General features: G+C 38.4%; 1 protein-coding gene across 3 annotated transcripts in view; it reads right to left on the bottom strand.

The window, feature by feature from the left end:
* grid2 (glutamate receptor, ionotropic, delta 2) overlaps positions 1-24,605 on the bottom strand; it is a 475,952-nt gene that overhangs the window by 23,869 nt on the left and 427,478 nt on the right. For all 3 annotated transcript variants that reach the window (XM_069699497.1, XM_069699496.1, XM_069699495.1), the window contains exon 14: positions 7,756-7,922. In XM_069699497.1, the coding sequence (XP_069555598.1) occupies positions 7,756-7,922 (167 nt within the window). The remainder of the gene's footprint in view (positions 1-7,755; positions 7,923-24,605) is intronic.

Raw genomic sequence — 24,605 nt, 5'->3', positions numbered from 1 at the left:
AGCCTGGTATTCTCTGGAGACATTAGTGTGCAGAATTCATGGAAACACAGAGCATGGGTTACCACAGAAAACGAACACATGACAAGCATGGAAACTCCACAGAGGGGAAAAAAATAGGGCAATGTTAAAACACAAAACTATCCAACTGTGAGGCACCAGTGTTAATCACTAAGCCACCATGTTGCCTTTTCAATTAACAGTGTCACTATAAACCAAAGCCCAAGGAATGGGGTGTGAGAGGTTATTTACCCATGGGTCTTTGGCCCCTCAAGTAAAGTTTGCAAAGCTTAATTATTACAATTAGCAATCTGAGGGTTCAATGTCATCCACTTTGTCAACAAAGTTTTCAATTAAGCATCATTAAGCCACAGTGTGTGGGTTAACTGGAACAGATTATCAAGCTGAACTAAAATAAACAACACAGAGGAGTAAAACAGCCATAAAGCATCATTAACACATCAAGACAGCAAGGGAGAGACAGAAGAGGAGAAAGAGAGAGAGACACACCCCTATCATTAATTGTGATTAATACAGATTCAAAGGATGCACTAAGTGTGTGGGCTGACTGTGATAGATTGGTAGGAGAGTGACAGTTTTGGAGTGAGAGAGATTAGACACAGAGGAAAATTAGATTGACACCTGACATTAAATGGATCTTTTGTCATCTGGAAAGAAAAAGAGAGAAAAAGAAAATAACATTATTTCCCCCCATGGATAGTGATGGATTAGAAACCAACAGCTTCATAGCCCCCAGCTTTCCTTGAGCTCACTGTGTGCAATATGATGGAAAGGGAGAGATGGCGAATCAAATAACTTGCATTTTAGCTTTTGGCTTCTTTGGCTGGAGCCTTGATCAAGCTATATTTCAAGAATGTGTGTAGCTTAAGGCATTATGGTTCTACAAAAAAACCCTAAAAATTAGAGGCACATTTCTCAAACTAAAATAATCTGAGTTGTTTTATATCATTTTGAGTCAATTTTAAACCATGTTGAGGGTCTTCACTCTGAATGCACAGAAATTGTGGCAATTGTAAAAGGAGGTGTTTGCAAGTGTCTTTTTTAAACTCTGCTATTGTTGTGATCTTTTCTCCTTTCCCATGTGATCAAAATGAAAATCAGGATTTGGAGTCATGAAATAGAAACGGCTTATATATTAAATTAATCAATAAGATTGAGAGAGGAAGAAGAAAAGACAATCCTGACAAAAATATCAATACTTAAATCGATATGTCCTGTGCTCCATGGGGCCCAAAAAGCAGAATGGTAAGTAAAGCTTAAAGTCAGTTTTCTCACTGAGGATTTAAGTGAAAGCTTCTCAGTAAAATAAACTTTTTCTAATGGAGCTAAAAGAATTATTGTTTTAATGGAGTTTAGTAGACTAATATATAATCATGACATTCAGAAAAGCGCTGTACGAACTGTGGGCTATCGAGCTTCACTCTCTGCTGTCCAATGAAGTGAATGCTGCTCTGCTATCGCTGCTCTGTTTTGTCTGACCAACAGTTCAAACATGTACGGTAATGAAAAACAAAGGGAAACAGACAATCATCACATTTGTGTGTGTTGATTTTTGTGAAATGGTTTGAACAATTATACGTTTTATTTATTAATCAGCTAACTGTTTGGACTCGGTTTGACTTACTTGTCCAATTTTGGTTGTTAAGTCATCTGTTCTGTGGGTAATAATGTGTTCTCTCTCTATTTTCATAGGCACAAAAACTACACTGTGCTGTAAATGTATCACTTATAGTCGAAGAAAAACTTCCTCAATTAGAGCTGACCTGATTTTTTTCCCCCTAAGGTTCAGGCGAATACTAAATTTGTATTGTCTGGTGGGAACAATTAGACAGAGTTTCTTGTCATTTCATTAGGTTTACTCTATTGACATCTTTCTACTAGTAAATGCAGTTTCACCAATAATTATACTCTGAATATGTTTTGATTGTTTTTTTTCAAAAGCCTGAGACAGCTGTAGTGAGCTAACAGAGCCAGACAAGGTATAACACCCTCTTCTGCAGACTCTGTTTGCAACCTCTCTGCTGGGACTAAAATGTAAGATTTACATGGGCAGAGGCAGCTTTAAAAGCCATTTATGTGTGCCCTTCACTGGTGCAATTTAGTTTATCTCTATCATATACATTTCCAAAGAAAAACTCCACCACACGATTCATTAAATTTCACTCCAAGCTTCGCAATAACCAAACTTTCAGAAGTCAGTTCATCAAGAGTTTTTTAACTATTGCTGACAATTTTATTGTCATGAGTGCCGCTGATATAAAAGCTTGCCAGACTACTGAAAGCATCACAAACAATCTGTTTATGAGCCAAACACAGTTTAGTTTGTATTCACTCAGACTCAGAGCATTTTCATATTACTTAATAACAACTTTTAGTAGAGGACTACTTTAATATTAGTGACACATCATTTACTGTGGTTGGACTTCCATTTATTGTCTGGATAGGATATGAACTGAACGCATGGCTGTGGAGAGAACAATGAAGAATGTATGCATGGATTGCTGGATTCAAGGCTGAAATAAAAGCTGCACCAAAGATAATAGGAGTGAAGGAGAGGAAAAATAAATAATGTTTATAGTTACTGCACAAATTTGCACACCCCTCGCCTCCGCCATCACTTTCACAGCATTTTATTAAACATATGACAAGAAGAACATGAATGAATTCTGGACCTATTATCTGAGTACTGGACCAAATGACATCCCGTTACATTATTCACATGAAACACAAATTCAGCAATTCAATATTGAACTTTAATAAAGCCCTCTCAGATCCAGTTTTTACATCCTAGAAATACTCGTTTCTATTTCTGCCAAAGTGCCATCTTCTTTATAGGGAAGAACATGTGTTTCCTTCCCAGATAAGAAACACACAAACCACTCAGGCCCTCAGAAAGTTATAATCCCTACTTTCATACAAACCATGTCAGGAAATTACATGCCACAGTCTAACAGGCTAATGTAATTTCTACAGAGTGAAGCCAGCCTCTGGTGCATGCTCACCACAGCAATCTAACCCATGGCCTCTGAGGTGTGACTTAGCTGTGTTTGTGACAGTGATTTGTCGTTGTTGTATACGTCATTTGGCCCCTCAAGCGTACCATACAACATGCAGTGCTATGGTCCCCACAGAAATACAGCACACCATGGCTGCATTTCAGAAGAATTCAGAAATCAGTCCTCAGGCCACCAATATGTAGTCACAAGTAGCCAGGTAATAAAACAACAATATAATTATATCTTTGTGACCATACTCAAATTCATATGGTAGATGTCACTCTCTTTGTTCACTCTACTTATGCCTCAATTAAGAAGCAGTATTTCAATGAAAGCAAAACAACACAACAATGACATAATATTGTGCATTTCATTCATTTTTCCTGAACTGTTTATTCGTACTGAGATTCATCATCTACTTACACTGAATTTGTTGCACTCACTACATTGACTCCCAAAGATTTAAATGCTGTAGTCCTGACCACAATCACACTGAGGCACCTCATCCATCTTACAATCAAATTTTAAGACATAATTGTGTAATATGCACAATAAAACGTCTGGCCTGCAACAACCTCAAGATGTCCATCTGCTCTGGATTAAATCTTCTGTTTGAAATGTTCTCATCAATGCCAGCAGACAAATCAAGAGACAATAATAATATATGCCTGAGAAGGGGCTTATGTTTTTCCAAATCTTGCCCCTTCAGCATTTCAAAACAGCTTGTCAGTAGCTGTCAGTTTAAATTAGCGCACTAGCCCTTTATGGCAATGTTTTCTGACTCTGGTAAATCTGAAGGCTGTCTCCATCAGTTGAAGAACAGCAGCAACACCCCCTCCCCCCCCCCACACACAAGCATGCAAGCCAGGTTTATTTATACTGTACAATTCATACACATTGGTAATCCAAAGTGCTTTACAAGTAAACAGATCTCTTTTTCAATGCAACTTAATATGGCACCAAATCATGGCATAAATCATCCTGGGATACTTTCGGTGAAAACCTTACAATATTAAAGAAACCCAACAATCCCACCACTTTAGCAAGCAAGCAACAGTAGGGAGTAAAAACTCCCTTTTAACAGGAAGAAACCTCATACAGAACCAGACTCAGAGTGGGCAGCAGACTGCCTCAACATCATACTCCCAGACAAATACTTGCAGATGCACACACACTTACACAGACAGAAACACAGACATGAAGTGGTGCTGCACTTGAACTCTGGCAATGACTTCTTCATAAGAGGCAAAGTAGTTCAAAACGATGAAGTTGTAACAATCTGTCTATTTCAACAGAAGGCCCTTCTCGCTTTCTCTTTACAGTGTCAAAACATTTATAAATTCCTTTTCATCATCTCTTATACTACCTCCAGGGACCTGCAGATAGCAAACATTCCTCAAGTATGCAGAACACACACACACACACACACACACACACACACACACACACACACACACACACACACACACACACACACACACACACACACACACACACACACACACACACACACACACACACACTGATATACACACACATATAAAATAAATTCTCCTTAGAAGTTGTAGATTCTCCTCCCAATTATACCAGCCAATCACTGATCTTTATCGATTACTGTTGAAATTAAATCATCTCACGTTTGAGTTGACTTTATAATATTTAATTTTCTTCATTCTCTCTTATTTGTTAAGATATAAGCCTTTAAAAGCCCCTCAAAGGAATTAGTGCACAGAATCCATAATGGAGCAAAGGTAATATCGTAGATAGTACATTTGTTTTCTTTTTTAAAAGGAGAAACAGGGTCTGGGTTCAAGAATGCAATTTGAAAGTATTGTTTACTGTGCCACAATCTGATATTAAACCAACTTCGTATGTACTATTAGTAGTATGTATCGATAATGCTGTACATCAAGTAGATTACCAGTTAATACAGGTACAGGCAGAGTTGAACTATTACTTTAAGATCTCATGAAATGCATGTTTTGCTTTCAAACAAGCATGGAGGTGGCTCGGTGATGCAGCCAGTGGACTACAATATAGCACTCCCACCATTGGAAAATTAATATGGTAATATGAAAATAATAGTAAATAGATTGAGACCTAATATTGATCCGTGTGGGACACCTTCTAAGTACTTCACTGCAATTGATTTGAAAATGACAGGAAGAACAGTTTGTGAAAACTAGTCATAAGCAGAATTACCGAAACCCTTGGAAGACAACATATCTGACAAAATGTTGAATCAAAAGCATAACACAGATCCTGACTCCTGATTTTGAATGTGTTCTTCTAAAACAAAGATAGAAAAGCCTGTGGCTAGAGTAATTATATTTCTTCTGTCATGTCATGTCAAGACATGATATATCACAAAATATGCAAAAAGAGTAAAAGAGACAGCGTCTTTACACTGAGAATGTAGTCTCAGACACCTTGAGCAGACAAACCTGCTTGTACTGGCATTTGAGCAGTCATACGCAGGCTTAACAGATGTTGGCTGCTTATATAATTCCTCCCACTGGCTCTAGTGTTTTTTGGCCAGGCTGAGCCTCGTCTACCCTGCACTGTGTGTTACCGCTTTGGAAATCTCCTTTCAGTAGAGGCGATTCATACATTACAGTGTAGCAGTTCACTGATGAGAACAAAATCAAACCCATCTCATTTTTGGAGCCTGTGTCATTTGATGCACTTAATAACATACAGGCTTATATACTAGTTACACAACATTTCCCCTCAGTATTTTGGAGAGGTTCCATCACATCATTCCGCGCTTGCTGCTGCCGATAGAGATTGTGACTGACTGCTTGATAATTTAACAACCCCAACATTTTTGCAACTGTCAACGTAAAAAAAATGTGTTCGCCTTAAATTTCCTCTCTGCATCAGGTCTGCATAAGACTAGTTGTGTGTTGGTGTTCAACAATGCAGCAACGATGAAAACATTCACAAATCTTTGCGGAAACCTGTATGAATGAATGAACAATCTACCGTTGATTATGTTCTTCTCTAATGTAGTGGTCGCTGGTCAAGTTATATAGTAACCCAGTAAACTATGGTTTAATTTTTCAATCAACACAATTGAAAGAAGCCTCAAAAAGTCTCCAGATTTGTTATAACTGAGCCACCAAAGATAATCAAGCACAGCATTCTCTGCACAATGTCAAGGTATAGACTGGTGATATGGTTCCTGTTAAACTTCCACTTCATGCTTCATTATTCTGTGTAAAAGAGACTGTCAGAATGAAAAATCTAAAAATCACAGCTCACAAAAACAAAACAATTATATGTCTGTGATTATTTTTTCTCCTGATACTCTCTCTGTCTGTTTTCATTTGAACCACAGGGACCAGTGTGAGGAAACAGTTTGAAACTGTCTTCCCAAGTGTGTGACATTGCCCTGAAATATTAGGAGTGAATTAGAAACATGGCATGTCAATTAATTGCTTGTTTATTTTAATAAAAGCTGCAATAGGCAATATTCAGAAGTGCAACGCTTCGATAGATATGATGGAGCTGTAAACATACAAACAGGCCTGGCAAGTCACACACTCTGTACAGCTCACAAATTTTGGTCCATGCACATAATATGTGTTTCAACCTGTTACGACACACACACACACACACACACACACACACACACACACACACACACACACACACACACACACACACACACACACACACACACACACACACACACACACACACACACACACACACACACACACACACACACACACACACACACACACACACATTTACAAATACACACACATCACTGACTAGTTTACCCAATATAAATTTCGACAGCTTAATGAAGGCATTAGTCATTTTAGTTTTTCCTCCTCTTGGAATGATCTCATGCTTGATTGCAAATAAAGCCAACATTATTCTCTATTGGGATGCAAGCAGTCCTTCTGTGGGCTTCACAGAAACACTTCACCTCATACGACTGCATCTGCAGTCTGACGATGTGGTTTACACCGCAGAAAACAAACAAACAAGGATTCCGAGCATTGCAGAAGCACGGCGCAGTTGCTGAGAGGAAATGAGTAAATGACCTTTGTGTGGCAGTTGCAGAAGTTACCAAGCTTCGTAGTAGACGTAAGGGAACAGATAAGTGATGAATAAATGAATAAACTCAGACACTGTCTTGATCAGTGAGACACTTTGAACCAGCAAAGCCCCAACTATGTGCTACAGCAATAAGACAAACAACAGGGATCAGCTCGGATACATCAACACTGTCTTATGTTGACTTATTTGTAAAACTGAGTTGTCAAACTTGCTTATGAACCAACGGTTCACATGAAGGTTAACAAACCTAGCTGCACACAAGTTGTAAAAATGTCATTCCACCATTTCCTCTTGAAAATAGTTGTACAATTTAATCTGCTAACTTGGTGTCTGACCTACAAAGCAGATCCTCAAGCAGTGCAGAGGGGCAAACTTTATGGTAGTGGCTGTTTTTATTTGACGGAAATGAATCTGGAGGTGTAATAAAATACTTATTTGACCTCTACAGAAGTAGGAGAATGTAGAAATGCATTTTTTATAAGTCCTCTCAAAAGCAGGGGATATTTTTAATCTCATAACTAAACGCGATATGACTGAAATGAACAGTATGGGACAAAACAGCTCCATCAATGTGCATGAGAAATGAGTTTAAAAAAAAGAGAAAAAAAAAAAAAACTAAAAGCGGTCAAAGATGCTGCTGACTGTTGTTTACTGTTATGACTCTTACCTCTGGGAAAAAATGTCCCTGTAGGGGCTGCCGTGCTGCATGGCAATACCATATCCACGGTCTGGTGCATTGTTGCTGACACTGTAGAAGGAGCAGTCCTCGTCGTTATTAGCAACGTACTCCAGGACCGCTGCATCCCACACAAAGCCAAACCGGCCATACTTTACCTGAAAGAAAAGAAAAACATTTGGTTAACTGTAATTAACTGAATAATAATTCAGAAAGGGTCGTCTTTACCTCGGGGCATATAGATGACATCCTAAAGATTCAGTGAGTGAGTTATTAAGAGGATTCTCTGAGAGATCGTAAATGGGCTTCCGAGTTGAAAATGTACCTATTTAAAGCTATTTATGAGCTGAATCATGGGTGAGTACATTACGCGGAGGAGGTCTAAGAGGACTAATTCAGCCCAGCACACAGAGATTTCATAACCACACTCTATTAGCATTGTTTTTAGTCCATAAATGTAGTGTTGCACCAGGATTACACTCTCCGTCTGCTGTGGGATGGCAAACTTTACAGCACAGCAGTTTTACTGCTCAACATTCCCACTTGACTGTAGATGCATGTAGTCCTAATGGCTTGTTGGCTCATCTTTATTGCACCCTGTGTGGGTGTGTGTTGGCTATGTGCTACATTTTATGGATATGTCCTTGTTGTGCGTGTGTGTGCATGGCCAAACTCTAGGTATGCGTGTGAAGAGTGAGATTGTGGCTCGTGCTGGAGAAGAGCTGAAGAGCCCTAGGAGGTGGAGGTGAGAATCACAGCTTGTTTTATGATTATGTCAAGATGCCTGTCTTCTAGTTAACATTCAATAAATCCATATTTTCTCCAGACAATGAAATAATAAGCAGGCTGTGATATTTACATCTTAACACCACCTCTTGACAATTCACTCAAATAGCTTTAGGTGATAAATATAACACACACACACACACACACACACACACACACACACACACACACACACACACACACACACACACACACACACACACACACACACACACACACACACACACACACACACACACACACACCTTTCTTCTAACACATTATTTTGGACTTGGTGTGTCATTAACTTTAATGGAGCTTTATGAAATTTTCAAGCCCCTCTGTCTTTTTGGGTCTACATCTGTGTGTGTGTGTGTGAGATTGTGTGCGTGTATCACCTCATTTGCCCAATGTGTGATGACTAATGTCTGAGAACTGACAAGACCTTCTGATTGGGTAATTTCACAGCCAGCAGTCCTCTGCAGTGTGTGTGTGTGATGTGTGTGTACATGCGTATGTTCAATAATTCACTGCAGGGCATCAGAATGGCTCACTCTGCTCTTTACAACCTTAAAACGAGAGAAGAGAACACTTTATTACTTTGAAGAATAATTTTATGGCTTTTCATTATTGCTTTTGAATTGAAAAGATTATGGGCTTTGTACGATGGAAATTAGTAAAAAATCTGTTTCAACAGCGTACAATTGAACATTAAGGACACTTTTCTTGCCACATTTGGGTGAAAGGAGCTTAAATGAATTATTATGCGCAGTATGTATGCAGTGACCTCTGATGTCAGCTACACTGAAAACTACTAAATGCTCTGCTAATCTCATGAACACTGTCATAATCCTTTGTGCGAACTGCCTGAATTCGAAGTATAAAAATTCCCACAATGGAACAAAAAGTGTCAGTGCCATGTAAATCTATCATCCCTTAAGAACCCTATATTGCATTGGCACATGCTATATGTAAAGGGAAAATACAGTCATGTCACATTACATGTATCAGTGGTGACAGAAAGAATCATTAGTGGGTGTTAAACATGCTTTAACTTGTCAATAACTCCTTGGCAATAAGAAGATGATGACCAAGTTGAATCTTTTTTCTTAACATTTAAAATTTCAGCTCAGCTCAGCTCATGCACATCACTGAGGAGTTGGTCTTGGTAAAAGATTCTGTCAACACATCATAGACTAAAATAACATCTAAAATGTTACTGCTGTGTTTACATAGACAGCTAATGTAGAAAAACCCTTTAAGAGCACAGAAAAACCTCAATAACACAATTTTTTTTTTTTTTTTTTTTTTAAAAGCCCCTGCATTATAAAAGACTTGTCAGTCAAATTAAGAGTAACAACAACTTCCAGTTTTGTTCTTTGAATTTTGGTGTTGAAGCAACATTGTAGCTTGCATTTGGATCATGGCATGCCCGTAAGGGAGAAACAAACAAAAAAAGGATTTACAAGCCCTGATGTGTTGATGCCTTTCAAATGCAAAGAAAGAGTGGAATCAATGTGTTTATTTTGACTCATATGCCATGGAGGAAAAAAATAAGTTCAGAGTTGGGTATATACCCTTGAAAGAAAAGAAAAAATACTAAAATGGAGTGAATACAAAGTGAACATTAAAGGGACAGAATGAGTGGGGGAGAGTATTGCAAACAATAATAAATACCACTGCCATACAAGTTTAGCCTGTGATTTAAAAGAGTAGGGGTAAAAGACAATTTGGGAGAAAAAGGTTAAGAGCATCAGGCTTCAATATTGTTGCCTGATTTTTTTTTGTTATTGCGACAACAAAGTGGTGCACTCTCTTCATTTTTGAAATGAACAGCAACTTGCGTAAAAGATGTAAAGCTCTTCACTAGTATTTGAATAATACAAAATGGAGTTTGGCTGCATACGATTGTGGAGATTTTACATATTTTCTAGTGTTTTTCAGGTTTGGGGACGTTACATAGGGATACATTCAATGTGAAGATCAGTTCAATGTGTCCTCTCAAAGATTTAATTGAAATAAACTAGAAATAATAATAATAGAAATGGCAACACAGAATTCAACCACATAAAAAGGAATGAAAATGATGCTGGAGCTGGTGAAGGTAAATGCTATTATACCTGCAGCTGCAGCTGTGTTTCGCAAACAGACAATGTATGTGTGAATAGGGAGCACTAGATTTGATGCACGGGAACAAGTGCTCTACATCCAAAGCATCATCTGAATATTGTTTTAGGTTTGATGGATTATTGAAGACAAAATTACAATTTGGGTGGTACCATGAAAGTAATGTGCTGGAGGCCAGCTCGCCCCTGCTTTGTGCATGTTAAATGTTGCCTTGCCTTTCTCTTTTTCTACCTTATCAATAATAATTCTGCTTGTGTCTGATAATCACAGGTCATATCCCTCACGTCTACAGCCTGCCTATGTTTAAACAATGAAAAGGAAACAGAACAGAGGAGAAGAAAGAGGAAAAAGTCTTCAAATCTACCTTGTATCGATCACCATAGAAAAAGTAAGATTAAGATGTATGACCTCTCCAATGTTGAGGGCTCAGTGGGATTATCTTGACAAGGCATCTTAATATACATAATGATCTGCTTTTGCATGCACTGCATAACCTGGCACTGGGCTATACACGAGTTAAGGTGTTACCGATTTAAATGGTTAACATGTACCTTTGACACACGGGGATTGAGACTACATGTTTCGACTTAAATAACATTCAAACAGAAGAAAAATCAGAGGAAGAAAGACAGAAAAATATATAGATATATATAAAGATGTTTTCATTGGCTACTTTGACTAATGCCTCTTAAAATACATGTGATCCGATTCGTAAAAACAAAAGCTACTTGCTGGCATATTTTTGTTGACACTGAAATACTTAAATTAATTTTGTTTCACATTAGAGTAATGAAGGTAGAACCTCATTTTCATAGCAGCTGAGTGACATAACTGTGTAACAACTAAAGCCTAGAGAATAATACATATGTAAATAAATATAAGTATATACATAAATACATATATATGAAAATCAAATATCATCATCTTGCCAGATATGATAGTAAAAACCTAAACTAAAAGAGGAAAACGTCTACAGATCACAGTAACTATTTTATCACTGGAGTATTACCTGTGTATCATATACTCTGTCTCCTATAGAAATAAGAAACATAAAGCCTGTACTGGATCATGTTGTCTATTGACATAATAAAGAATTGTTGTTAATGAAATGTAGATACTGAACATATCAAGATTGATACTTATATATATTCAATTTTGAAAGACTATATCTACTTTTAGTGACAACAGCATTCATTTATGTTTAGGCACGCACAGCACTTTAAGGTTATGGAAATATCAAGTGTGACACCAAAAGAAACATGTTTATCAACAGTTAACTGAAACTTCTGTCTTCCCGAACTGTAACCAGCCCGGTAGTCAGCATGTGGACCCCAGTCTCCCACCATCGACCCCAGATATCTCGTTGAGATTGCGGTGCAGTTAATAAATATGGTCCTACATTTAAAAAAAAAAAAAAAAAAAGAAAAAAAGAAGAGCAAAAAACTTGCTTCCAAACATATCTGAGCCACAGTTACATTTGTTGCCACAGCGTAATTGGAAAAATATAAACATAATTTCCATAGGGACAGAGCTGATACAGTAGGTGCTATCTCAAGCAGGTAGAAATGTTCAGTCATCAATATGCATCAACACGGAACCAGGTTACTTGACTTGCTGAGGTAGGAATGTAATATATAATACATGAACAAGTAAAAATAGTGACAGAGACACAGCTGCAGGAAAAATCACCAGAATCTGCAATCACTCAAGGAAGCTTTCTGCTGGTTGAGTATGAATAGCTAGATGTAAACACAGCTGTAACACAGGAGGAAGAGGTTGAGGTATTTTAGCTATTTCTTAAATGCCATCATATCAGCAAATGCACTCTCCAGTTTAGATATGGAATTAGTGATTCTAGGCTTGAAGGCCATATTACATTGCATTTTAAGTTTTCATGTGTCATTCTTTGTGCCAATATAGATATATATTGAATACAGAACATAGTATGTGTTACCATATCTAAGATTTTGTTAGCGGGGTAGAACCACCAATACGCAGTCTATAAATTACTATTCCTTCATTTATCCTTCATTCCTTTGTCATTTTTGTTTATTATACAAGAAAAGGTCTGCTCTGTGGTACAGAAACATTGCAGTACATTGAATACAATAATTGTGAGAGTTTTCTTAAGGTCAACCCACAATGTTTGGTCCCAGGAGAAATGAATTATTTTTAAACTAATGTGGGTTTTTTTCTCTCTTGCTCAATAGCTCGCTTTTTTATTTTTATTATTTTTTTTTATTGCGCCTTAATCAAATCTAAAAATTGTTCCTCCTTCTCACAGGAGGGGGATGTCCAACAATAGCTGAAAACAGCCCGTTTCTCAGTGTAACATTGTGCTCAACCCACAAACAAAAGCCTCAATCAACAGATCCAAAAAGAGTGACTGCAGCCCACCAGTGGGCTATGTTCATAATGTATTTTTGGTGCTAAACATGACCTTTTAAGTGGTGTTGTTGAGTTTCATAAACCTCCCATTATCACTGAAATGGGGAGATAAAATATTGCACTTGCTGCCTATACTTGAAATAGGAATCCAGAGACATTTTTAGTACTTTCATTTGGAGGTATGGCTGAGCACTGCTATCAAATGTTCAAATCCTGCTCCTATTAACAATAACTGTGTTTCTATTTGTAAGTCTTTTCTAAAGGGAACTGTTCAGTTATTATGTTCAGTCGAAACATCTGAAAATGTTTGTACTCTGAGATTAAGTTATCATGCTCGGGCAGAATAATGCATACGTAAGCGACACTCACTCAACACAGACTGCTGCATCTAAAACTCATATAGCACACACACACACACACACGCACGCACGCACGCACGCACACACACACACACACACACACACACACACACACACACACACACACACACACACACACAGTATACACATACACAGTTTTACTTCTGTTCCATATCCAGGGTTGTGACTACTTGTGCCAAGCTAATTAAATCACAAGCTAGTTTCCACAGAAACACTGACACTTTGGCAACAATCACAGTCACACTGAGATTGACACACCAAAAAAACCCACACACAATTACATGCAAAAACTGCCTGAAGAACACACAATCACACACACACACACACGCACACACACACACACACACACACACACACACACACACACACACACACACACACACACACACACACACACACACACACACACACACACACACACACACACACACACACACACACACACACACACACACTAGCAAACATCCACCAGTGAATCCTAATCATTGCATTGGACGTTGTTTTTCTCTCGTGAATGTGACATGGACAACCCAGTCACATCCATAATCACTAAATTAAAGTCATCTCAGCGTCTGTCTTCCTTCTCCTTCATCTTTTTTCAATGAATCATGCCAAGTCTGTCGCTCTGTCATTGCTTATGTTCTACGTGTCTTGTTTATCTGTTTTAAAGGGGTTTTGTCATGGTGGAGCTCATTTAATGAAGCATCGCTGCATTTTTTTTTTGCTGCAGTTCTGATTTGTGTTTTTATCCAGGCACAAGAGCAGGAAACAAAAAACAGAGGCTCGTTGAAAGAAAACATTCATCTTCCTCTAAATGTTGTCTTGCTGGTCAATAATAATATAAAAACACCAGCTCAGTTGTTGAACTAACTACAATGTTAACATGGTATACAACAGTGCAAAAAAAAGTCAAGAGGAGTTTCATTGCAACTATGCGGCAACAGAAAGTAGTTTACATTACACTCAAATAAAAATATAACAGTTTGTCTAAAATGTAACTTGGGAAGAAAAAGATGGCACATTTGATCATCTGGATTTATTGGCTGCAAAGCCCAGGAAAAGCTTAACAACCTTCAAAGGTGACTACAAAGGAATGTTGTCACAACTAATTCATATTCTTGTCTTGTGTTTCACATCTGCAAATATTTTTTATTATTATTATTTACAGCCACTAAGTTTACTATCATTCTCATCTTAACTTGCCAAACCTTAAATACCCAAACGCCCGGATTCCCATAACAACGGTGTTTTCCAATACATAACCAGATACTTTGACTTGAATCACAGCTCTAAGAAATACAGTTCAAAACATTTCCTCAAACACATACGGGCATGGGTGTGAATATAATTCACAGGAGACATGGCCGGATGAAGACAGCCCTTAGAAAATTGTTAAATTCTTTCCAAACTGAATGTGACCTCTTCTAATATTGATTAAAATTGTTACCTCGAGAGTAGCAACGAAAGCTATTTTAGTTTGAATGAATGAAAAGAAAAATGTGCTAATTTCAAAAGTATTCTAATTGGTTACTGTATCTTCTAGTTTTCTTCACTCTTATGTCAAAACTTAGTTTGGATCAACAGGGTTGTTCACAAACTCTGGAAATACCCTTTTTGATCAGCTAAATGAAGCAAAATGCATGAATAAACAGAGTGTGAAGGGTGAACTTTGAGGACTACTCAAATGAAAGAAAAGCCACCTACACATGATTACACTGCTCGAGGTGAGCACGCACACACTCTGACTTCTAACACTCTCTTCAGACGATACTTTCCAATTATATTACAGAACCAACTGGCCCAATGAATGTCTTGGCAGTTTTCAAGAGGTCTTTCTATCTCGTCCATGGTTCAAACAGTTTGGCTTCAGAGTCTAGCCATGCTGAAACTTCAAAATGGCCAAACTACTTCAGGGTATACTTTCTCTCTCTCTGTCTTTTTCTCTCTCCTCCCCTCTCTCCCAGAATGATCCCTTGAAGGGCACCCACCATGCAAAAGGAAGAACAGATTCTTCATCTTGCTTTGAGTTTAAACTGAAATATATCAAAAAAACATATTTTTCCTCATCCATAAATTACATCTTTACATCATTACAAACACTTTTAAAGTGGCACATAACAAATCACCCCAGAATGAGAAGTTAGTTTCTTAAATATTCACTATTTAGCCTTTAAGCAGTGGATGTGAAGTGTTTTACACATGGGAGGTTCTGTGCTTTGTTCCTTCCAGTGAGAACATGCTGATAAAGTTGCTGCAAAACAGTAAAAACTTCAGATGAAGACTCATGGCCATAATAAAGGAAATTTCCACAGTTTCTATTCATACATTATTTCAGTTTCGAGCGTTATGTTATCCACATGGATTTATTGTTGCTGCACATCCTTGTCCTCACAGCAGACAACAAAGTCCATATCCATTACTTTTTGAATCCCCTGGTGAAATAATCAGCTTTAAACAGAAAGGAATCAGCTTGGGACAGGATTGAAAAATGTGAAGAATTTGATTTAAAATCATAAAAGTAGTATAATAACAAATTTACCCTAGTTCTGGCCTTTTGTGCTCATCTGTAATGACAGGCAAGGTAGCCTGCTTAGGTTTGGGCAGCTAAATTGATTGGATCTGTTTAGCTTGTACTGACAGTACTGACCTGTAAGGAAATGCAGAGACAAAGTCTCCATAATGAAGGACGCTATTGCTCCTTGTTCACAACACAGGAATGGGTTGCAGACAGATAATAGGCAGGGGCTTAAGGGACTACATGTATTGAATAAATATATGAACTGTGAATAAACTGAGCACCTGTGCGAACCAGCAGGCTGGTTAGCGAAGATAGCTTTGCACTCATAACATTGTATTCAATAAAATGATGTAAATTCCCCAGACAAAATGCCAGGCAGGGTATATGGCACAGTACAGAGGAAAAAAACATATATATATATATATATATATATATATATATATATATATATATATATATATATATATATATATATAATGATGCATATCTATCTATCTATCTATCTATCTATCTATCTATCTATCTATCTATCTATCTATCTATCTATCTATCTATCTATCTATCTATCTATCTATCTATCTATCTATCTATCTATCTATCTATCTATCTATCTATCTATCTATCTATCTATCTATCTATCTATCTATCTATCTATCTATCTATCTATCTATCTATCTATCTATCTATCTATCTATCTATCTATCTATCTATCTATCTATCTATCTATATCTATATATCTATATATCTATAAGTGAGTAGCACCAGGATAGTTAGAGGCTTGCTCCAGTTACAACCAACTAAATGTGTAAATGTACTGATTACTTTTGTTTAGAAAATGTTTGGTGACTACACCTTAACGGGTTGTGTGTGTGTGTGTGTGTGTGTGTGTGTGTGTGTGTGTGTGTGTGTGTGTGTGTGTGTGTGTGTGTGTGTGTGTGCTGGAAATAACTATATTTTATTTCACCTTTGGCTTCAGAGTGACACGAACATTTGTTAGCATAATCACCTCTAATGATGAAACGATAAGATTGTGCCATTTTACACCTTTAAACTAAAAGCCACCGGTTTCATTTTCTGGTGAAAACAGTCTCAGCAGTGCAGCCTGCCGGTTAAATCACCCACACCATCACACCATAATTCAATATCTCTTCATAGGAATGACTGGAGACTAAAAGATGGTTTCAATTCATAAGTTACAACTTTAAAATATATATTTTATTATTAAATCTATCATCTGTACACATAACAGCTGCGGGCTCTGAGCTGCCTCCTAAAAGCCGACACTCACAACATACCTCTGCATATGTTTTCTTGCATCACTCTACTTTGATTTTGATTTGTTTGATTTTGAGAAATGAGAGAGAGAAGATGATGTGAAGCTGACACGGACAAAATAATGAAAGCAAGAGCCCAGAGACACACTCAACTCTTCTTCCACTATTGCTACATCTCAGGCCATAAGCACCAACGATCTAAAGCCTCTCCCAAAGGACGGTGTCTGTCCCGCTCGCTGATGACGTTTTTTTGCTTCTAGTTGCAAAACTGACACGCCTCCTTCGCTGCACTCTTGAGTCCAATCTGATCGAACTTTGACCTGAGAAATTGTGAGCCTCTTTGACAGAAGAGGTGGAAATTACCTCTACTTCAGGAGACACTCTTTTCTGATATTCCTATTGTATAATTGCATGGTGAGATACTAGAAGCAGCAGACAAAGTAGGATTCTGTGTGTCTGCAGTGAGTGTGAGGACAGTGACAGAGGTTATTAACAGCTCAACGTTTGATACAATGCTGTTTAATTCACAACTCCTATAGGTTTTGTTTAGGCCTCTGTCCTTGCTGGGACATTGCACAGACTTCCATTCATCGTGGACCTCCTAACCTTGACCATAACCAATTCATTCCTAAATTTCACCAAACCTCCATTCACACCTGACCGCTAACCTCAACCTGGACCTTACAATTCTGTCTCACTACTGGTCCTGATGATGTCGGTGTTTATTAGGGCTGGGTTGTAAGAAGTCTATGGAAAGTTAAGATTCTTGTGATTCGATTGAGAATAACCATTTTAGGATACAACCACTCCAACAGGTTAGTAAACAGCTTTGTCAGTCTACCGACGAACAAACAGACGATTACGGTATTGACCATAACTCATCTTTTTCTACATAGTTAGCAGCCGGTCAAACTGCTGGTTTGATTGGCATCTCACTCAGTCAATAGGAGCTTCCATATCATGTCCCCAGCCTATAAAAGCCAACCAGTGTCTATCAAACGGAGGTGTCAGATCCAGCCAATCGGAAGTCAGGCTGGCGATGACACACTTTGTGTAGATCAGATCGGCACATCCGGAGAACCGCACTATGTTAAAGCATTCCTTTTACAATTTAGAGTCAGTCGAATTAATATCGAATCTAATCGAAACGGAAATAGAATCGAAATGAATCGGAACTTTGTGAATCAGAATTGAATCAATTTGGGAAATCAGTGGCAATACCCAGCCCTATTGTTTATACCAGAAAGGTCCCAGTGGGGTGACAAAAATGCGTATATACACACACAAACACACCAAAACCACATCCTCGCAGACCCACAAATGGTTTTGTTTATCCTCAAGCCAGTAACTTCTGTCTCTTGGCTCGTAAACACTTGGTCTATTTTTTTTTTTTAACTTGCATCCCACATGCTGTGTTCTGTCTTTGTTTGGACTATATTTGACAAATCAAAGAGCATTACGAGAGGCTGCTCCCCAGCCAAATTTCCCCCTCCAGTCTGCACTAGCTGGCTTCTTGTGGATATGTGAAGATCTGAATAGTGATTAGATTAGGTGCAGGCAAATCAATCAAGGCACAGAAGAGAGAGACAGCGCCTCCTCCTCCATGCATCATACCGCATTAATATACATGAGAGAGGTTGTTTCTGGACAGGTTTTCTTGAAATGTATGAGGGGAATACTTTGCATTTGCTTTTTGTCCCTGTATACATTGACGTTTTTAGATAAAAGAGCATAAGCTTTTGAATTGGGAAATAAAATACTAAAAGCACCACGAACAATTTTATCAGTAATTTTTATTTATTTCCTTTTTTTATGATGATGCATTTTTTTTTTTAGTTCAGAGTTAAGAACACAAGTGCAACACTATCTCCTCTCACACCCCAGTCAAAATTGCTTCACTTGTCATTCTGTCGTGATCAATGAACAATCACATCTCTCTTCCAATAAGAAAAACACATAAAGACACTCATGGCCAAGTCTTAGATGATGAAAGCCTGGCACACAGGTGGCATCAATTCCCCACGAGGCATTTTGTCTGACTGCTTGCTCTAGTGGCAACAATCGCCTCCTTCCCTGGAGACACAATATGACAACTTCTTCACTTCCTCTCCTCTCTTTGTTTTCTCTGTTGTTCAATTACCATCAGCTGTCATTAGTCGTCTTTGTTTCTTCAGGAGGAAGGAGCGAGAAAAAAAAGGGAAATTAATCGGCTATTGCCACGCTCTATGCAAATATTTGCTCAGACCCCGTTAAGCCGATGAGAGATATGATAGTGGAGGAGAGGAGTAATTGGAGACAGATGTTGGAGAGACGGATCATCCGAGACGGATCAGTGAGCCAAAACTAAGATGCCAACCTTAATAGGATCTGGCAGAAAAAAATATTATTTGTCTGTGTTTCCTTTTCATCTTCCCTTTGCTCAACTGTATTTTTCGTAATGAAGTCTTATGTTACATTTGCTTGCCTTTGCCAAGTATAAATCAGTTCTTTTTTTGTGCGAGCTTGTGCACCTCTTTCTTAATCTGTTGTTTTAGACACAAAGATGATGTGTAAGTGTGACTAATACCAAGAGGGGTTCATCCACTTCCTGGGTTACTGCTCTGTGTGCGCCCCTGTTGCCTGGCAACACAGCATGTGACAGTGGGCCCTGAACAATCCACAACGAAGACAACACAAGCTTGACAAGCAACTAATTACATGAATAATAACTTGCTGTATTATGAGTTACATGACCCAAAGTACTCTTTAGTCATAGTACAAAGATTTCTGCGATTCACTGATTTAGAATATTATCGAGTATTTTAGCAACAAGTTAAGTTCACTGTGAAGTAGCGGCCAGTTGGGAATACAAATCACATGAACTAAATTATGTTTTAATATGCCTTTGTGCTCAGACCAGAAGATCTACTTAAACATCCTTTTCAGATTTTAAGTGGCAACATTAAGCAACTAAAGTCTGACTTAATGCAAAACTAAGGCAAACAACAGCAGCTGCAGCTCACAAACACACATACATAAAAGCCAAAAGAGAGCCCGCACAGGTCTAACACACACACACACACACACACACACACACACACACACACACACACACACACACACACACACACACACACACACACACACACACACACACACACACACACACACACACACACACACACACACACACACACACACACACACACACACACACACAAATGTTAAGTGCTAGGCAGCGCGGTGGTTGTTTATGGCCTCCTCTGGAGAGTGACATACGACAAGCAGTGAATCAGACGTTGTACTCACGTATCTGAACGTCATTCTGCTTGCTCTCGGCTCCATGACGTCAACCACAATCTACCCTGGGCTCAACTTCTCAGATCAGTCATTCTCAATAAAAGAAAATATGACCAGTCGTTTCAGCCGCTCTTGTGTCGCTGAGTTCTTCAAAAGTTTTCAGAAGCCGGGCTAAATGAGGTCCTCAGCAGCCACAGAGTCAAAAACAACAGAAAGGCCGTGCACAACTCCATGAAAGTAGTTTCTAAATAAACATAGAAGTCACAGCTGCAGGGTCCACCGAGAGCGTTTCAGTAGTAAGCATTTAGCCAGACCCAGCATGCACCCGTGATCATGCAATGCTGTGGGTGTGTTTGATTTGGGTCACACAGGACTGGGTTAATTGAGCTGGAAGCAACCTTCCTTTTTCTTTTTTAGAACCATAGCTGTGATAATGCCAATGTTAAACCATAACCCAGGGAGCAGCACAAATGTTTGTGTTTGTGTTTTTCCCAAACTGCTGCACCTTCCTGTGGTGCGACTGCGCCCCTCGTACCCCCTGATGTTCAATCAGACACGTACATCTATGACATACATATTCAGAACATGTATCTTTTACAGATATCAACTTAGAGCGACTGATGGTGTCTACTCTAAAGAGGAGCTCTGCACCCCAGCTGCTGCAGTATGACAGCAAAAGAGGCCAAATATACCTGAAATTGGCATATGAACCCACATGTTGTTTTCATGGTGTTAATTAAATTACCCATTATATGCTTACTAAGTCACACCCCCCCCCAAAACCTCCCACCCCCAAGAAGTGTTCCACTCAGTGCCTTTATACAACTCCAAATCCTCACATCTTTTATCTAAGGAGTATACATTTCAAGTGAATTTGTAAATTCAAATCTAGTTTTCTTTTAAAAGAAGACATTGTGGTTAGAGAAGTGAGCAGCTCAAACCGTTTGGAAGGATTTACTGACCATCCAGGAGCAGCTTGCTTAACACAAGCTCTCCAGAAATCCCAACTTCAGCATCACAGTTCACACACCCTCAACTCTAACTAAAACTGAGTGACCTTGACATTAGCGAGCCAGCAAAGAGCACACAACATTTAAAAAGTGCACAGTTAGAATTACCGGGTGCAGCAGTTCTCCTCTTTTGCTCGAGGCTCCTCCTAATGGAGGGTTGCCAGAGTTAATGACTAGAATATAATGACTGAATTTCAAATTGTAGCACATTAGTGGAAAAAAATGCTCAAATTACTGTAATGTGTTACTTCTGTAGCATTACTTTTTAAGTGATATTTTTTCTGGATAATATTTTTGTTGACAATCCAAATTTAAAAAAAGAAAAGAAAACGTCCACGGATGTATTCTAATTCCACTGAAAAGTTTAATATCACATTTATTTCACAGATCAATACAGCAGTCGAGTCTAAGGAGTTAGTCAGTTATTTACTGTTTTGTTGTGGGGAAGTTGTTCTACAATATAATGTCAATTTTTTTCAAGAGTATACAAATGATGATAATTGAGAAGTCCAACTAAATGAGAAGTAAGAAAATGAAATCTATTTTGGACCATTGTCATGTCAGGACCGGATGGCAAAGAAAGGCACTTGCAGCTCTCTAAACTGAATTAATTTTATGCACAGCTGGTATATCATCATTAAATAATTTGTTTAAACTTCTGAAATGTGGCCCAAGATTTAAAAGTAGTTGCTGAGAACAGGGGAAAAGATTGGCATGGGCCTGATACCAAGCTGGATCATTGCAGCATTGCTTGGTGCAGCTATCTCCTGCTGTGAGGCTGCAGTAGAAAATGCATGTCATTAGAGTTTAGCATGGCATGATATGGCTAAATTGAGCCAACACAGACAAGAGGGAAAATTTGCCTGATTTAATTTTTAAACTAGATTTTATTATTGTTAGGTGTGGGAAAAGGATTCGTAGGAACATACAAATCCTCACAGAAGCCACTGTACACAGAAACCAGCTTTCCTTACAGCTGAGACGCCATCTTCTTCTCTGCTGAAGCTGATGAATTTGCAATTTTTCATTTGTTCCATTTTCACACGGTTTATTAGAACTTTTTTTTTACATGACTTTTTGTTTTACAAGCTGTTGGGGATGTGACAGGAAATGTAGCAAACTCCAACAAAAAGAAATGCTTAACGTAGATTTAGAAATTACACTCTAAAGTAACTATTACAAGAGAAAAAAATATGTTGTACTTTGCTCTTAGAATTGGATTTGTATTATAATGTAAGATGGTGTCTCTAAAATTTGTCCGGCCACTGTTGTGATGTGTTGTTTTATTAGCTTATAATAATGACATTTTTATTGTGTGCTTTTATTGAAAACCCTGTTTGCGACCTGAAATCTTCCTGCAGTATAATAATGTTCCAGCTCAATCCTTTCTGCATGAAGCAGCTTATTTGATGTGCACGGTTGCCGTACCCCCAAGCACACAATAAAGAGGGCATTTCTGTGAAGATGGACAATAATTTACTCCTCCTAGTTCAAAGTCAAAAAATATAGAGGTACATACATGTAATCAACATGAGGGGTTTGGGAGCAAATCCCAGTTGGATTGAAGTCATTCAAATGTATGATGTGCAGCCAGCATTTGCTGTACAGAGGAGGACATCTGAAGCAGAAAAGCCAAGTGGATGTGGCACCGTTTTCCAAGACACTTGAATGAATGTTGCACTGGACGGTAACAGACTGGACTGATTCAGTCCCACATCAAAGTGCGCTTCAAGGTCAAGAGCAATGTGGCACAGGACGTCTCCAAACATTATGCATTATCAAATGGAACACTGTTGGCGCATTATAATTCAGCATTGCACCTCACACGCCTTGAAGGTGGATATAAATCTGATACAGAAAGACAAAGTTTGTGAATTGCTGAAGGAGGGATATTATGATTACATAACTGAGACAGGATTATATCTCAGATCCACACAGATGCTAGCTTTCAAATTTATTTTTTTTATATTTGAAAGTTGAGACAGACAGTGAAACAAATAGAGGAAGACAATAAGTCCCTGTTAAAACCTTCTTTGTCTAAGCAGGAACAGGTGGTCTATGACCTAACAATTGTCCTCAAGTCCTTTGAAAGTTCAAGGTTAGCAAAAACAATGGAAAACGAACAGTTCTTTTGTATGTAATTATCTTTGTTGTGTAGATCAGAAATCCTCAACATCTGCACAGCAGGGTGACAGAGCAAAGGAAAAGCTCTGGGAAAAAAATACATACTGAAAGAGGTTGAAAGACAAGTAAAATCTGTCCACGATAAACACAGACGGGAAAGCAAGTTGAATGCAAAAAAAATACAAAGCATGATTAGACTTGCAGATGAGATAGCGGCATAGAGTACAAAAGCAATATATGGAGGCTGCTGTTTGGCCTTAACTAAAAATCATAAACATATAAATAAGCTCTTTACTAACACCTGGAAAATTCTCTATTAACATTGTAAAAAGTGACCCTATAAACACAAATCACAAGGCCATGGTTCTCACATTCTCTACAAAGACACACAGAGCACCTTATTTGCATGCAGGCTGCACACATAACTGCTTTCAGGTTGAAATACAGAAATGAAAATGGTCCATAGAGTTTTCCGTAGTCCCATCTCACTGTAGTGCCAGTTCATTTGTGACTAAATAAGTGTGTCTTTTGGGGCTTATCTCTACATCTCTGAAGCTACGACATTTTCACCCCTGTTGCTGTGTCTGAAAATGTATTTCCTGATTTTCTTGGTTTAGAGTAGTTGCAGTGCAATAGTGAAAAACACACTGCTCAAAATCAGCTTTGGTATACTCCACCTTCTCATTACTGAGTGTTAGAATTTAATACGATGTAGAAATATGTCAGTGACATAATGTTTTAAGTCAACCAGATAGAATGACTACAAAATGTCTGTCCATCCATCTAGTTTCCATCCACTTATCAATGAACAGGTCCCATCCCAGTGGGTCTGCCCCTTGATGGCCGTCCACTCAATCATGCTCAGCGGATACACAGAATGTGTGAACTGTGTCTGCCACCTTGCTTCTATCAATGTGGTGGATCACTGACTGACTTCAAGGTCATCACAGATTACTGAGCTCCTCACCCTGTCAAG

The sequence above is a fragment of the Brachyistius frenatus genome, unplaced genomic scaffold, assembly GCF_029030835.1.
Source record: "Brachyistius frenatus isolate BFR_SWC_R1_liver_20210118 unplaced genomic scaffold, ASM2903083v1 Contig_30, whole genome shotgun sequence".
In the NCBI taxonomy this organism is placed as follows: Eukaryota; Metazoa; Chordata; class Actinopteri; family Embiotocidae; genus Brachyistius; species Brachyistius frenatus.
The sequence above is the reverse complement of the archived record's forward strand: the minus strand, read 5'-3'. Positions and strand labels throughout refer to the sequence as shown.